The sequence below is a fragment of the Rattus norvegicus genome, chromosome 11 (genome assembly GCF_036323735.1).
Source record: "Rattus norvegicus strain BN/NHsdMcwi chromosome 11, GRCr8, whole genome shotgun sequence".
In the NCBI taxonomy this organism is placed as follows: Eukaryota; Metazoa; Chordata; class Mammalia; order Rodentia; family Muridae; genus Rattus; species Rattus norvegicus.
In genome coordinates, this window is record NC_086029.1 from 81186237 (window position 1) to 81201749 (window position 15513).

The following is a 15513-nucleotide window of genomic DNA, read 5'->3' on the forward strand; positions in this document are numbered from 1 at the left end:
TGGACTGTGCTGTAGCCCCCACCCCGCTTTTGGGAAGTCTCAGGCATGAGGACTACTAGAACCCAGGAGTTTGGGGCATCCAAGCAATACCCCAAAATAATAAATATAGGAAATGTATAAGTAATCTTAGGAAAAAAACCTTGAAAAAAAAAGAGTTTTTGGTTTTGTTTTGTTTTTTTTATATATGAAATAGTCAGAATACCAAAGGAACAAGGAACCAAGTACACTGTAAAGGTCCACACTGTGCCAGCAAGGGGTACACAATTGTAAATCCCAGCACGCAGGAGGCTGAGGCAGGAGGAATGATTTAGAGCTCAGCCTGGGCTAGCTACATGGTAACAATCACACTTTATACTAATATACTCCACTATTCCTAGAAATCCCTTTGCCAAGTGATGGGGTCTGATATACTCAGCGAGGTCAAGCACATATCGGAACATCACAAGTGAGCAGGGGTTGGAAGGAGCATTTGCTCAGTGCTTAACACAGGCTGCTCTTAGACAGTGCCCCAGTCCCATTCTCAGCATCAGGGCAGCACTGAGCCATCTCCCTACCGACCCCTTGTTCATCTTTCACATCCCACAAATCCAATTATTTTTTATTTTTTATTTTTTTATTTTTATTTTTATTAACTTGAGTATTTCTTATATACATTTTGAGTGTTATTCCCTTTCCCGGTTTCCGGGCAAACATCCCCCTCCCCCCTCCCCTTCCTTATGGGTGTTCCCCTCCCAACCCTCCCCCCATTGCCGCCCTCCCCCCATAGACTAGTTCACTGGGGGTTCAGTCTTAGCAGGACCCAGGGCTTCCCCTTCCACTGGTTCTCTTACTAGGATATTCATTGCTACCTATGGGGACAGAGTCCAGGGTCAGTCCATGTATAGTCTTTAGGTAGTGGCTTAGTCCCTGGAAGCTCTGGTTGCTTGGCATTGTTGTACTTTTGGGGTCTCGAATCCCTTCAAGCTCTTCCAGTTCTTTCTCTGATTCCTTCAATAGGGGACCTATTCTCAGTTCAGTGGTTTGCTGCTGGCATTCGCCTCTGTATTTGCTGTATTCTGGCTGTGTCTCTCAGGAGCGATCTACATCCGGCTCCTGTCGGTCTGCACTTCTTTGCTTCATCCATCTTGTCTAATTGGGTGGCTGTATATGTATGGGCCACATGTGGGGCAGGCTCTGAATGGGTGTTCCTTAAGTCTCTGTTTTAATCTTTGCCTCTCCCTTCCCTGCCAAGGGTATTCTTTTTCCTCATTTAAAGAAGGAGTGAAGCATTCACATTTTGATCATCCGTCTTGAGTTTCGTTTGTTCTAGGGATCTAGGGTAATTCAAGCATTTGGGCTAATAGCCACTTATCAATGAGTGCATACCATGTATGTCTTTCTGTGATTGGGTTAGCTCACTCAGGATGATATTTTCCAGTTCCAACCATTTGACTACGAATTTCATAAACTCGTTGTTTTTGATAGCTGAGTAATATTCCATTGTGTAGATGTACCACATTTTCTGTATCCATTCCTCTGTTGAAGGGCATCTGGGTTCTTTCCATTTTCTGGCTATTATAAATAAGGCTGTGATGAACATAGTGGAGCACGTGTCTCTTTTATATGTTGAGGCATCTTTTGGGTATATGCCCAAGAGAGGTATAGCTGGATCCTCAGGCAGTTCAATGTCCAATTTTCTGAGGAACCTCCAGACTGATTTCCAGAATGGTTTTACCAGTCTGCAATCCCACCAACAATGGAGGAGTGTTCCTCTTTCTCCACATCCTCGCCAGCATCTGCTGTCACCTGAGTTTTTGATCTTAGCCAATCGCACTGGTGTGAGGTGAAATCTCAGGGTTGTTTTGATTTGCATTTCCCTTATGACTAAAGATGTTGAACATTTCTTTAGGTGTTTCTCTGCCATTCGGCATTCCTCAGCTGTGAATTCTTTGTTTAGCTCTGAACCCCATTTTTTAATAGGGTTATTTGTTTCCCTGCGGTCTAACTTCTTGAGTTCTTTGTATATTTTGGATATAAGGCCTCTATCTGTTGTAGGATTGGTAAAGATCTTTTCCCAATCTGTTGGTTGCCGTTTTGTCCTAACCACAGTGTCCTTTGCCTTACAGAAGCTTTGCAGTTTTATGAGATCCCATTTGTCGATTCTTGATCTTAGAGCATAAGCCATTGGTGTTTTGTTCAGGAAATTTTTTCCAGTGCCCATGTGTTCCAGATGTTTCCCTAGTTTTTCTTCTATTAGTTTGAGTGTGTCTGGTTTGATGTGGAGGTCCTTGATCCACTTGGACTTAAGCTTTGTACAGGGTGATAAGCATGGATCGATCTGCATTCTTCTACATGTTGACCTCCAGTTGAACCAGCACCATTTGCTGAAAATGCTATCTTTTTTCCATTGGATGGTTTTGGCTCCTTTGTCAAAAATCAAGTGACCATAGGTGTGTGGTTTCATTTCTGGGTCTTCAATTCTATTCCATTGGTCTATCTGTCTGTCTCTGTACCAATACCATGCAGTTTTTATCACTATTGCTCTGTAATACTGCTTGAGTTCAGGGATAGTGATTCCCCCTGAAGTCCTTTTATTGTTGAGGATAGCTTTAGCTATCCTGGGTTTTTTGTTATTCCAGATGAATTTGCAAATTGTTCTGTCTAACTCTTTGAAGAATTGGATTGGTATTTTGATGGGGATTGCATTGAATCTGTAGATTGCTTTTGGTAAAATGGCCATTTTTACTATATTAATCCTGCCAATCCATGAGCATGGGAGATCTTTCCATCTTCTGAGGTCTTCTTCAATTTCTTTCCTCAGTGTCTTGAAGTTCTTATTGTACAGATCTTTTACTTGCTTGGTTAAAGTCACTCCGAGGTACTTTATATTATTTGGGTCTATTATGAAGGGTGTCGTTTCCCTAATTTCTTTCTCGGCTTGTTTCTCTTTTGTATAGAGGAAGGCAACTGATTTATTTGAGTTAATTTTATACCCAGCCACTTTGCTGAAGTTGTTTATCAGCTTTAGTAGTTCTCTGGTGGAACTTTTGGGATCACTTAAATATACTATCATGTCATCTGCAAATAGTGATATTTTGACCTCTTCTTTTCCGATCTGTATCCCTTTGATCTCCTTTTGTTGTCTGATTGCTCTGGCTAGAACTATATTGAATAAGTAGGGAGAGAGTGGGCAGCCTTGTCTAGTCCCTGATTTTAGTGGGATTGCTTCAAGTTTCTCTCCATTTAGTTTAATGTTAGCAACTGGTTTGCTGTATATGGCTTTTACTATGTTTAGGTATGGGCCTTGAATTCCTATTCTTTCCAGGACTTTTATCATGAAGGGGTGTTGAATTTTGTCAAATGCTTTCTCAGCATCTAATGAAATGATCATGTGGTTCTGTTCTTTCAGTTTGTTTATATAATGGATCACGTTGATGGTTTTCCGTATATTAAACCATCCCTGCATGCCTGGGATGAAGCCTACTTGATCATGGTGGATGATTGTTTTGATGTGCTCTTGAATTCGGTTTGCCAGAATTTTATTGAGTATTTTTGCGTTGATATTCATAAGGGAAATTGGTCTGAAGTTCTCTTTCTTTGTTGTTTCTTTGTGTGGTTTAGGTATAAGAGTAATTGTGGCTTCGTAGAAGGAATTCGGTAGGGCTCCATCTGTTTCAATTTTGTGGAATAGTTTGGATAATATTGGTATGAGGTCTTCTATGAAGGTTTGATAGAATTCTGCACTAAACCCGTCTGGACCTGGGCTCTTTTTGGTTGGGAGACCTTTAATGACTGCTTCTATTTCCTTAGGAGTTATGGGGTTGTTTAACTGGTTTATCTGTTCCTGATTTAACTTCGATACCTGGTATCTGTCTAGGAAATTGTCCATTTCCTGAAGATTTTCAAATTTTGTTGAATATAGGTTTTTATAGTAAGATCTGATGATTTTTTGAATTTCCTCTGAATCTGTAGTTATGTCTCCCTTTTCATTTCTGATTTTGTTAATTTGGACGCACTCTCTGTGTCCTCTCGTTAGTCTGGCTAAGGGTTTATCTATCTTGTTGATTTTCTCAAAGAACCAACTTTTGGTTCTGTTGATTCTTTCTATGGTCCTTTTTGTTTCTACTTGGTTGATTTCAGCTCTGAGTTTGATTATTTCCTGCCTTCTACTCCTCCTGGGTGTATTTGCTTCTTTTTGTTCTAGAGCTTTTAGGTGTGCTGTCAAGCTGCTGACATATGCTCTTTCCTGTTTCTTTCTGCAGGCACTCAGCGCTATGAGTTTTCCTCTTAGCACAGCTTTCATTGTGTCCCATAAGTTTGAGTATGTTGTATCTTCATTTTCATTAAATTCTAAAAAGTTTTTAATTTCTTTCTTTATTTCTTCCTTGACCAGGTTATCATTGAGTAGAGCATTGTTCAATTTCCACGTATATGTGGGCATTCTTCCCTTATTGTTATTGAAGACCAGTTTTAGGCCATGGTGGTCCGATAGCACGCATGGGATTATTTCTATCTTTCTGTACCTGTTGAGGCCTGTTTTTTGACCAATTATATGGTCAATTTTGGAGAAAGTACCATGAGGAGCTGAGAAGAAGGTATATCCTTTTGCTTTAGGATAGAATGTTCTATAAATATCCGTTAAGTCCATTTGGCTCATGACTTCTCTTAGTCTGTCGACATCACTGTTTAATTTCTGTTTCCATGATCTGTCCATTGATGAGAGTGGGGTGTTGAAATCTCCCACTATTATTGTGTGAGGTGCAATGTGTGTTTTGAGCTTTAGTAAGGTTTCTTTTACGTATGTAGGTGCCCTTGTATTTGGGGCATAGACATTTAGGATTGAGAGTTCATCTTGGTGGATTTTTCCTTTGATGAATATGAAGTGTCCTTCATTATCTTTTTTGATGACTTTTAGTTGGAAATTGATTTTATTTGATATTAGAATGGCTACTCCAGCTTGCTTCTTCTGACCATTTGCTTGGAAAGTTGTTTTCCAGCCTTTCACTCTGAGGTAGTGTCTGTCTTTTTCTCCGAGGTGTGTTTCCTGTAGGCAGCAGAATGCAGGGTCCTCATTGCGTATCCAGTTTGTTAATCTATGTCTTTTTATTGGGGAGTTGAGGCCATTGATATTGAGAGATATAAAGGAATAGTGATTATTGTTTCCCTTTATATTCATATTTGGATGTGAGGTTATGTTTGTGTGCTTTCATTCTCTTTGTTTTGTTGCCAAGACGATTAGTTTCTTGCTTCTTCTAGGGTATAGCTTGCCTCCTTATGTTGGGCTTTACCCTTTATTATCCTTTGTAGTGCTGGATTTGTAGAAAGATATTGTGTAAATTTGGTTTTGTCATGGAATATCTTGGTTTCTCCATCAATGTTAATTGAGAGTTTTGCTGGATACAGTAACCTGGGCTGGCATTTGTGTTCTCTTAGGGTCTGTATGACATCAGTCCAGGATCTTCTGGCCTTCATAGTTTCTGGCGAGAAGTCTGGTGTGATTCTGATAGGTCTCCCTTTATATGTTACTTGACCTTTTTCCCTTACTGCTTTTAATATTCTTTCTTTATTTTGTGCGTTTGGTGTTTTGACAATTATGTGACGGGAGGTGTTTCTTTTCTGGTCCAATCTATTTGGAGTTCTGTAGGCATCTTGTATGCCTATGGGTATCTCTTTTTTTAGGTTAGGGAAGTTTTCTTCTATGATTTTGTTGAAGATATTTACTGGTCCTTTGAGCTGGGAGTCTTCACTCTCTTCTATACCTATTATCCTTAGGTTTGATCTTCTCATTGAGTCCTGGATTTCCTGTATGTTTTGGACCAGTAGCTTTTTCCGCTTTACATTATCTTTGACAGTTGAGTCAATGATTTCTATGGAATCTTCTGCTCCTGAGATTCTCTCTTCCATCTCTTGTATTCTGTTGGTGAAGCTTGTATCTACAGCTCCTTGTCTCTTCTTTTGGTTTTCTATATCCAGGGTTGTTTCCATGTGTTCTTTCTTGATTGCTTCTATTTCCATTTTTAATTCCTTCAACTGTTTGATTGTGTTTTCCTGCAATTCTTTCAGGGATTTTTGCGATTCCTCTCTGTAGGCTTCTACTTGTTTATTAATGTTTTCCTGTGTTTCCCTAAGTGTGTTCATGTCTTTCTTGAAGTCCTCCAGCATCATGATCAAATATGATTTTGAAACTAGATCTTGCTTTTCTGGTGTGTTTGGATATTCCATGTTTGTTTTGGTGGGAGAATTGGGCTCCGATGATGGCATGTAGTCTTGGTTTCTGTTGCTTGGGTTCCTGCGCTTGCCTCTCGCCATCAGATTATCTCTAGTGTTACTTTGTTCTGCTATTTCTGACAGTGGCTAGACTGTCCTATAAGCCTGTGTGTCAGGAGTGCTGTAGACCTTTTTCCTCTCTTTCAGTCAGTTATGGGAACAGAGTGTTCTGCTTTCGGGCGTGTAGTTTTTCCTCTCTACAGGTCTTCAGCTGTTCCTGTGGGCCTGTGTCTTGAGTTCACCAGGCAGCTTTCTTGCAGCAGAAAATTTGGTCTTACCTGTGGTCCCGAGGCTCAAGTTCGCTCGTGGGGTGCTGCCCAGGGGCTCTCTGCAGCGGCAGCAACCAAGAAGACCTGTGCCGCCCCTTCCCGGAGCTTCAGTGCACCAGGGTTCCAGATGGTCTTTGGCTTTTTCCTCTGGCGTCCGAGATGTGTGTGCAGGGAGCAGTCTCTTCTGGTTTCCCAGGCTTGTCTGCCTCTCTGAAGGTTTAGCTCTCCCTCCCACGGGATTTGGGTGCAGAGAACTGTTTATCCGATCTGTGTCTTTCAGGTTCCGGCGGTGTCTCAGGCAGGTGTCCTGCCGCTCCTGGGCCCTCCCCCACGGGAACCCAGAGGCCTTATACAGTTTCCTCTTGGGCCAGGGATGTGGGCAGGGGTGAGCAGTGTTGGTGGTCTCTTCCGCTCTGCAGCCTCAGGAGTGCCCACCTGACCAGGCGGTTGGGTCTCTCTCTCACCGGGTCTGGGAGCAGAGAGCTGCTGCGGGCCGGGATCCGAGGGTGTGGGACTTCCGGTAAACACAGAAAGTGCCCGGTCCTAGAGAAATTCTGCTTCCGTGTGTCCCAAGCTCACCAGGCAGCTTTCTTGCAGCAGAAAATTTGGTCTTACCTGTGGTCCCGAGGCTCAGGTTCGCTCGTGGGGTGCTGCCCAGGGACTCTCTGCAGCGGCAGCCCCAATTATTTTTTAAAGCAGAACTTACACATTTTGTAATTAGCAGGATTAGAGTAACTAAGTTATTTTATTTCAAGAGTTTTGTCTTCTGAATAAATTAGAGAAATTTAAAGAAGATGTCAGGAATGATTTGAAACAAAAGGATCCGGTCAGAAGCTGGGGAGGCGGTGTAGTGGCTAAATCACTTTCCGTGTAGACATGAAGACCTGCGTTCGTTCCTCGGCATCCAGACAGACTGGGCAGGGGCCACAGCCCCGACATTCTACTGCTGGGAGATGGGACAGAGGCCTGGTTTGCTTGGCTGTTGACTCAAGGCACAGCTGGGTTCTAGTTCCTTGCTAAGCAGCGTTAGCCTCGGGCAAATGAAGGCGCTACAGGCTTTTCCCCTTTTCTAACAGAAACGTAGAGAAACTTACACAAGAAAAAATTAAAATATATGCTTTCTTAATTAAAACAGAGACTACTTTTTTAAAAAGTCAGTTCTTAAAGCTGTGCTGGGAACTCGGGTTACCTGGTACTCTGGTGGTAAGGGGTTGGGAAATCTCTGCAGGTTACACACAGCGACGGCTCTCTGGTCCTGTCGGCAAGTCAGCTGCAGCGGGTTACTCCTGAGCGTGTCACAGTACGGGCTCGGCACCTGCCTCCTGCGCACAAGGAAGGCAAGCTGGTCATTTCCATGTTGATGGCCTGTTGAGTGGAGGTCTGTACATCTTGGCCTCACATTTAAAAGAGAATACTACAAGTCCACTATAGAGACTGCCCCTTCAGCTATAATCCCGAGTTTAACAGTTTATAGTAAAGGTCTAATCAGGCTACCAAGATTCCTGAGAGTGGAGGGATGCAGAGCATGGGGTGGAGGGTTCATCTAGATGCCGAGAGCACTATTACTCGGTATTCCAGAAAGTTCTGTTAACCCTCTTACAGCTTCGTAAAGTCCACTTCTGCAGACTGCAGTCTGAATTACTTCAATCATTGAGGGGAAATTTTTACAATATAAAAAGTATGAAATCTCATTTCTACTTCCAGGAAGACAGAACAGATACATTTCCCCCTCTTCTTCATTTGAAGCACACCCGAGGCCCCTAGATATTAGGACGAGCTAAAACAAAAGAGGGAAAAGCAAAGAGAAGACAGGGGACTAGTTGAGGGCTCAGAGTTAGAGACGCAGTGCAGTGGGAACTTCCTCAACACTAAGAACAAAGCAGCCCATGGCTCCTGGGTAAAGGCACCAGTCATGTCCCTCAGACTGAGTTCTTCCCTAGAACCCACATAAAAGTCGGGGGAGACCCAACTCCACGGGGTTGTCTTCTGATAGCCACTCATGTGCCTGGTAGGCACACTTCCCTACACACAGTGTGGACACAAGAATATAAATAGATTTAAAAAATAATTTAATTTTAAATTTAAAAATTTAAAACAATCAGTAGAATAAGCAGGAAATCAGCAAGGACACAAAAGGAGCTAACACCATCCCACAAGACATCATGAACTTTGCCATGGCAATCACCAAACACAGCAGAACCTGCATTCCTTCCAAGTGTTCAGGGAACACACAGCAAGAGAGTATTTCCTTCATAACAGTGGAGTCAAACTAGTCTTCAACAGCAAAAACGTGACTCAGAACCTGTCAAACCCTTGAAAACTGAGCGACATTCTAGTAAATAACCCTCAGTCAAAGATGACGACTCGGGGAAATGCTCTGAACTAGATGACAAGAAAGCCGCAGCGTACTGAGGGGGTTGTAGGGGCTGCTGGGGAAGAGACTTACAGTGTAGAGACACAGAGAGAAGAAAAGCCTCTCACCAAATGGTTCAAGGGTCTGGAGGGAGGAGAAAATGGCCAGAACAAGCAGGAGATATGCAGAAGAGTAGAGCAGAAGCCAGTGAGGACAGAACACAGGACAGAGTGGATCAAAACGGACCCGGCCCCGCTATGCAGCAGAAGACGACGGTGAACTCCTGATCCTCCTGCCCGCGTCTCTGCAGCAGTGGGACTGCAGGCTCACTTCACACCAAGTTTATGTGGCACTGGAAATCAAACTCGGACTTCATGATGCTAGGCACGTACCCTACAGAGCTATGTCCAGGGTTCCCCAAAAAAAAAAACAACTGTTAAGGAAGATCAGTAAGAAAAACAAATCTCTGGAGAGAAAGAGTGAGAGGAGGCATGCATTTCAGCATTAGGACTAAACAGCACGTCACAGCCTGACAGACAACTAAGAGGTAATGAGGCTTAACAAGGACAGACGGCCTCAGACATATGCATCTGATAACTCAGACAATAAAGCAGACCAATCCCTCACAAACATAAGGTGCCATGATTTACTCAGTGTGGAACCAACAACTCGATGGCCTGTGAGAATTATGGACACTGAGTTCACAACACTAGACTTAGAAGAGCAATCTCCAGGTCAGACAGTGTCGCTGGGGAAATCTCCGTCCTACTTAACAATGGTGCTTGCTCAGTGCCACAGGCAGATAAGTAGGAGAGGCTGAGGTAAGAAGATCATGAGTTTGAAGCCAGCCTGGGCCACAGAGCGAAACTGTCAGGGACAGTGGGAAGGAGAGGACCTGGGTTCAATTCCCAGCACCCACATGGTGGCTCACAGCTGTCTGTAACTCCAGTTCCAGGACTTCTGACACTGTCACATAGACATACAGAGAGGCAAAACACCAATGCACATAAAAGAAACAAAAAACATTCTGAGTAGCATGAAATAACTGGTAAGGTAAGTAGAGAGAATAGAAACTACACAGAAATATTTCTCACATACATTTCAAATCCAAAATAAAATGCTGATACACCAACCCAGCAGTGCACAGAAACAACTATGGACCATGACTGAACGGGGTGTAGCCCTGGATGCACAGGCGGTTTAATATTTGAAAATCAAGCAAAGTAACCCATCATTTTAGAGGTGAGAAAAATACACATAATTATACAAATTAAAGCCAAAAGGCAGTTGATAAAATTCTGTATCCATGTGTGTTTTAAAAGCAAAAAGAAAGAGAGACAGAGAGAGATGGATGGAAGAAATACTCAAGTCACAGAAGACCTTCAAAAACAGAACACAACAGCTTTGCATTTAATGATGAAAGACTGGATGCTTCCCCCATACTGTGTTTGTGGCCTGAAAAACCCCACAGAAGAAGGATGATAATTCTCCTTAAACAAATGCACAGGCTTAATGCAGCATCTGTCAAGCCATCTTGCAAGTCCTCTTTTTTTTCTTTAAATATAAATAAGACTACTGTAAAATTCACACAGAAAGGAAAGAAGAGAAACAGTGACATTATTTTGAGAAAGAATAAAGAAGGAGGTTTCCACTTCAGCCTAATGGTTGAAAGAGAAACTAGAGAGCTTCAGAAACCACACACTATGTACCTACCCATGGAGGGACAGACACGGGAAAAGATACATGGACAGAGAAGATGGGGGAAGATCCACACAACATAAGCAACTGCTGTGGGGAGCAGAGGAGAAAACTCAAGAGCTGGGAAGATGGCGCAGCAGGAAATGGTGTGTGCTGCTAAGCCTGAAGAGCGCTCGCTGTGCAAGCCCCAGAACTGGTGTCTGCGACGCTAATTACCCCGAGGGCCTCATGCCTGCTAGGCAGGCAGTACCATTGGGCTCTCCCCAGCCCAAGAATTGTTTCTAATGTAAGAGCTCTTTGCCAAACTCTAGATTCCAATTTCCATATGGTGGAAGGAGAGAGCTCACCCCTGCAAGAGAGCTCCTTTGGCTTCCACACATGCACTGTGATATAGGTGTGCAGAGACACACATGTACACACACAGACACAAACACACACACACACACACACACACACACAAATATAATAAAAAAGCTGTACAAAAACAACTCAAGAGGGAAGATGGCCATTTTCAATAAATTGTGTCAGAAGAATCAATATCTATAAAAAAAAAAATATGACCCTCAATCCAAGTCCTAACTTCATAAGAAAATTATATCAGGCTGGAGAGATGGTTCAGTGGTTAAGAGCACTGATTACTCTTGCCAAGGTCCTGAGTTCAATTCCCAGCAACTGCATGGTGGCTCACAACCATCTTTAATGGGATCTGATGCCCTCTTCTGGTGTGTCTGAAGACAGTGACAGTGTACTCACATACATACAATAAATAAATAAAATCTTTAAAAGAAAAGAAAATTATTTCAAAGCGGGTCCTGGACTCAAATACTCAAGAGAATAAAACTTTTGAGAAACCATGAGAGGCTGGAGAGGTGGCTCAGTGATTAAGAACATTTACTGCTCTTGCGAGAACCTGGGTTCAATCCTATATGCACATCAAGCCTATAACTCCAGTTCCAAAAGATCTGACATTTTATTCTGGCCTTTGCAGACACTTGAACTGACATGCACACACTACCTTTCCAACACCACCACATACATGTAATTTAAAATATTTTAAAATAATAAATACAAGGAAAAGTTGAATCTAGAGTTTGGCAAAGAGCTCTTAGACTTAGCATCTTGGATTGAGGAAAAGCCCAGTGGAACTGTCTACCTAGCAGGCATGAGACCCTTGGGGCCTCCTTTTTGTTAGTACCACAAACACCAAGAACAGAACCATAATGAGTTATTAACTGTGTTTTTTTTTTTTTTGGTTCTTTTTTTTGGAGCTGGGGACCGAACCCAGGGCCTTGCGCTTTCTAGGCAAGCGCTCTACCACTGAGCTAAATCCCCAACCCCTATTAACTGTTTTTTTATTCATGAAGAAAAGGACAAATTAATAATCTGGACTTCATTAATACCTTTTATTCAGACAAAAAAAAAACCCTAGGAAGGGGTAGACAGATGGCTCAGTGGTAGGGGTCTTCCACCAAGCCTGATGACCTCAGGACCACTGTGGTGGAAGGAGAGAAGCTATGCCTGAAAATCGTCCCTTCAGGCACAGATGCCTGTACAAGAGTGCAGCCTCCTCCCTCCCAACATAAAATATTAAGAAACATGTTAAGAGTTTGAAACAATAAGCCAAACATTATGAGAAGATATTTACAAACTATTTATCTAACAAGGACCAGTATCTGAAATATATAATCTTCACAAATCAAAAAAAAAAAGGATCTAGTTAGAAAATTACCATGGAGTACAGAGGTGATTGGCTGGAAAGGATGTACAGACCAGCACACACGTATATGATGTGGAGACGCTATCACACATTACCTTGAGAAACTTCAGCAAAGAATTTGGCTGTTCTTTTTTTTAGAAAATTAAGCCTACAACTAACATATGAACCAACAACTGCACTTTTGGAAATGAAGGATTACGGTGAAGTAAACAAATGTTTATAGTGATTTCTTTCACAATAGTTCCAAAGTGGAAATGACCAAGATGTCGTCAAAGTATGAATGCTTAAACAAACTGTGACATATCCAAACAACAAAATAACTCAGCCTTAAAAAAAAAAAAAAAATCAGGGGTTGGGGATTTGGCTCAGTGGTAGAGCGCTTACCTAGGAAGCGCAAGGCCCTGGGTTCGGTCCCCAGCTCCGGAAAAAAAGAAAAAAAAAGAAAAAAAAAAGAAAAAAAAAGAAAAAAAAAATCAGATCAGCATGGCTCTTCATGCTCATAATCTCAGCACTTGGAAGGCTGAGGCAGGAGGACTGCCATGAGTTTAAGGCCATCCTGGTCCACTTAGTACTGAGGTAGCAAAGGCTACATAAATATTAAGAACTTGTCTGGAAAACAGGAAAACAAACAAACGAACAATAATATATAGGACAAAGCGGTGGGATATAAACATGAAGTGGAAAGGGCATTTACCGTGCATATGTAACATCTACTCAATGTAAGGGCATTTACCGTGCATATGTAACATCTACTCAATGTAAGGGCATTTACCGTGCATATGGAACATCTACTCAATGTAAGGGCATTTACCGTGCATATGTAACATCTACTCAATGTAAGGGCATTTACCGTGCATATGGAACATCTATTCAATGTTTGGAATCTCTACATCTATACACATTCCTGAAATGACAGAAATACAGAAATGGACAACAGATGACTGGGTTCCAGAGTTTCAGGAGGAGCTGTGTTGGGAGGGAAGTGGACATGTCTAGATGAACATGAGGGACCCTTGTACACTGGTCTCAGTCTGACTGAGCCTATCTCGGTGCCCTGGCAAGGACACTGGAGGACACTTTCAACATGCTCCCTATTGGGAAATGAATTGTAGGGAATCACTGCTTATCTCTTCATATACAAAACTATTTCATTTAGGGTTACAGTTACAAAAACAGCTCTGTAACGCCTTTCTCTTTAAGTGCTCCGTGTGTGTGTGTGTGTGTGTGTGTGTGTGTGTGTGTAACCACACCAAACACAATATCCTGTTCCTAAAAGGGCTTAGCAGGCAGTTGCCATAAACACCCAATTTTCCTGACCCCACTCTAGAGAATATTTATTTTTCAGGGCTGAGGATCGAACCCAGGACCTTAGAAATACCAGCCAAGTGTTCTACACTAAAGTACATCATGAGTCCAGTTTCTGGATTCTAAATCAACATTTCCTTGTGTATTTGTGTGTGCGTTCTCTGACGAAAACAGTAAGAATGAGAGACTGACTATGCAAAAAGCTTACAAAATATATACGCCTATGAATTAGAAGTGAATCGGGACTCACCGAGTATTTTCTATATATTTGACACTTATGACCTAACGAAGAACACAGTCAGAAAAGAACACCACAAAGACATAGTATGGAAACACATTCTTACTTTTGCCTGTGCTGATCGATCCAGAATTTACAGCTCTTCCTGACAAATTCACAGCCCATTCCTCGGCCCCAGTCGAGTTTCTCAGCCATGCTGTAATTTGCTTTGTACCAGCTGTGGAGACATTGCAGCGAAAACACCTTTTACTGCCCTGAGCATGCACTAGAGATCTCAGCAGTGCACAGAGCAGAGGCCTAAGAGGAACCCAGAGGCCATTAACAGAGCTGCACATTTGCAAGGCCCTGGATGCAGGGGCTGGGGTGGCCAGGTGGGGTGTAGCTGCTCAGGGCTGTGAGAAGGGTCTAAAATCAAGGGCAGTTCATCCAGCCAAGACTCTTATGTTGGGAGCCATTTTGTCTTTCTTTGTGAAAGTCTATGAGGCCCGGGCCTGCTGGCAGATTTCCAGCTGACATGTGGAATGGTAAGAGGGGGTTCACCTGAATCTCAAGGCGAGGGGCGGAAGTCTGTAAATCTTGAAGGAAGCAACGGAGAGGAATAAGGAGGCCTCCAGATGAGTACAGATATCGAATGTATGTCAGCCATCGTCTCTGCTGGCTTGAGACTTTGTTCCCACCATGCTCTAAAGTACATAAAGCCTCAGAGAGTTAAACTCGAGGCTGCTGCAGCACTGCCTGGACAGCCCTCCTGATTTCTAACCTTTGTCTCTGAGTCTTCCTTTCCGTCTTTCCTATAATCATCCTCACTGCCCCTCAGAGGACTGCTGGACTTCGTACTGGCCGGACCAATACACTCTAGTCCCTGACCCCTCTTCCCCTTCACACTGACCAACAAAACACAGCAGACTGTGTGGTTGACTCGGTTACCACCTACACCAGGGATAAAGGACCCATGTAGGCCCTGGTGTGCTAATGGCCTGATTTGGTTTGGCCACATTCTTTTTGAAGAAAAAGAATTGCATTGCCAAAATAACTTTTGCTTCATTTGTGAATGTTCCTTTGTGTGACTCTGAGATTATTTCTAACAGGGTCACTGCAGCAAGGGGTGGGTTTAATTTGCATAAGTTCTAGGATTATACCTGCCTTATGGGAAAATACTTTTCTATTTAGGGAACACATGTCCATTGTAATTTTCAAAAGTGATAAAAGTTTCAGAGGAGAGGGTGGTTAAGACATGAGACAGGGCGAGGAAGAGGAGTGAGTGCGCTGAGGAGAGCACAGAGGGGTCACTGGTCGATCACCCTTCACCTTGTCTGGCTCAGCTGGAGACTGGAGAGATGCTTGACGGTTTACAGTAATTCCTGCTCTTCCAGAGGATTCAAGAGTGGCTCCCTATACCCACATCAGGCAGCTCAGAACTGCCTGTAACTCCGGCTGCCGGGCAGCCGATGCCTTCTTCTGACCGTGTGGGTTCCCACTTACATGTAACACAGATATACACAAATCAAAAGAAGCATGGTGTGTGGTGTACCCAGTAATCCCAGCCATGGTGAGACAGAGTCAGGCAGAGTGCTGTGAACTTGAGGCTAGCCTGATCTAATTTTAGACCAGACAGAATGATACAACAAACCCTGTCTCAAATAAACTAACAAAACAATAAACAAAAAATAAATAAAAAATCACAATT

The 15513-nt window shown here is 42.8% G+C and overlaps 1 protein-coding gene across 2 annotated transcripts in view; it reads right to left on the reverse strand.

Moving 5' to 3' along the window:
* Lmln (leishmanolysin like peptidase) overlaps window positions 1-15513 on the reverse strand; it is a 69643-nt gene that overhangs the window by 24907 nt on the left and 29223 nt on the right. For both annotated transcript variants that reach the window (NM_001415730.1, XM_039088544.2), the window contains exons 12-13: window positions 13933-14043; window positions 7705-7837 (exon numbers count right to left, since the gene is read on the reverse strand). In NM_001415730.1, the coding sequence (NP_001402659.1) occupies window positions 7705-7837; window positions 13933-14043 (244 nt within the window). The remainder of the gene's footprint in view (window positions 1-7704; window positions 7838-13932; window positions 14044-15513) is intronic.